This window comes from Benincasa hispida, unplaced genomic scaffold, assembly GCF_009727055.1.
Source record: "Benincasa hispida cultivar B227 unplaced genomic scaffold, ASM972705v1 Contig682, whole genome shotgun sequence".
Taxonomy (NCBI): domain Eukaryota; kingdom Viridiplantae; phylum Streptophyta; class Magnoliopsida; order Cucurbitales; family Cucurbitaceae; genus Benincasa; species Benincasa hispida.
In genome coordinates, this window is record NW_024065026.1 from 1 (window position 1) to 869 (window position 869).

General features: G+C 33.6%; 1 protein-coding gene across 1 annotated transcript; it reads left to right on the forward strand.

Moving 5' to 3' along the window:
• Window positions 1-3: 3 nt before the first annotated feature.
• LOC120069920 (protein LIFEGUARD 4-like) lies at window positions 4-437 on the forward strand (the record flags this gene model as incomplete). The annotated part of the gene is made up of 2 exons (XM_039021758.1): window positions 4-235; window positions 324-437. Coding segments are annotated over 2 exons (346 nt in total), but the record flags the coding sequence as incomplete, so codon positions are not given.
• Between the last annotated feature and the right edge of the window lie 432 nt (window positions 438-869).

Below are 869 nucleotides of genomic sequence, written 5' to 3' on the forward strand. Positions count from 1 at the left end.
GGATACTTCATCAAAGGCGACCTAGAAAATGACCAAATTTACCCCATGATGATGGAGAATCCCCAACTCCGCTGGGGATTTATCCGTAAAGTTTACGCCATCATCACTATGCAATTGCTTCTCACCGCCGCCGTCGCTGCCACCGTCGTCTTCGTCCGCCCCATTCCCACATTCTTCGTCAAAACCACTCCCGGTATCATCGCTTACATCGGCATCGTGATCTTCACTTTCATAGGTTATATATATATATATTATATTTTCTTTTTTCATAAAACCTCGTTTAATAACTATTTGATTGTTAATAATAATTTGTTTGGTTGCAGTTCTTTGTCCGTTGTATGCTTATCATAGGCATCATCCATGGAATTTTATCTTGCTTGCTCTGTTTACGATTGGTATTTCATTTTCTGTTGGAATTTCTTGCGCCTTCACCAAAGGTAATCTTTTCAATTCTTCCATTTCTTTTGTTTTTTTTCATTACAAAATAATTTTATCAGTTTTAGTTTTTGTTTCTACGGTTTTTTTTTGGGTGTCATAATTAGTTCGTGGGTTTAGCCGTTTCAGATTTGTTTGAATTTGTTATTTCTGATTGATTTAGCTTTTTTTGCGCATTTATGACAGTTTTTGAAGGGTAGGTTAGGTTTTAAAATAATTAATCCATAATTTCATTTTTTTTCCTTAAATTATTGGTTTAATAACATGTAGGGTTTTACTCTGAAAAAAAAGGTTTTGCCAAAAACTTAGTTGAATAAACGTAATTTTATTTCGAAATTTGGGTGTGGCGATCCAATCTCTAATCTCAAAGTTGATTCTACAAATCTATATCAATTGAACTATGACGATGTTTAAGCCAATTAAAACATAACTTA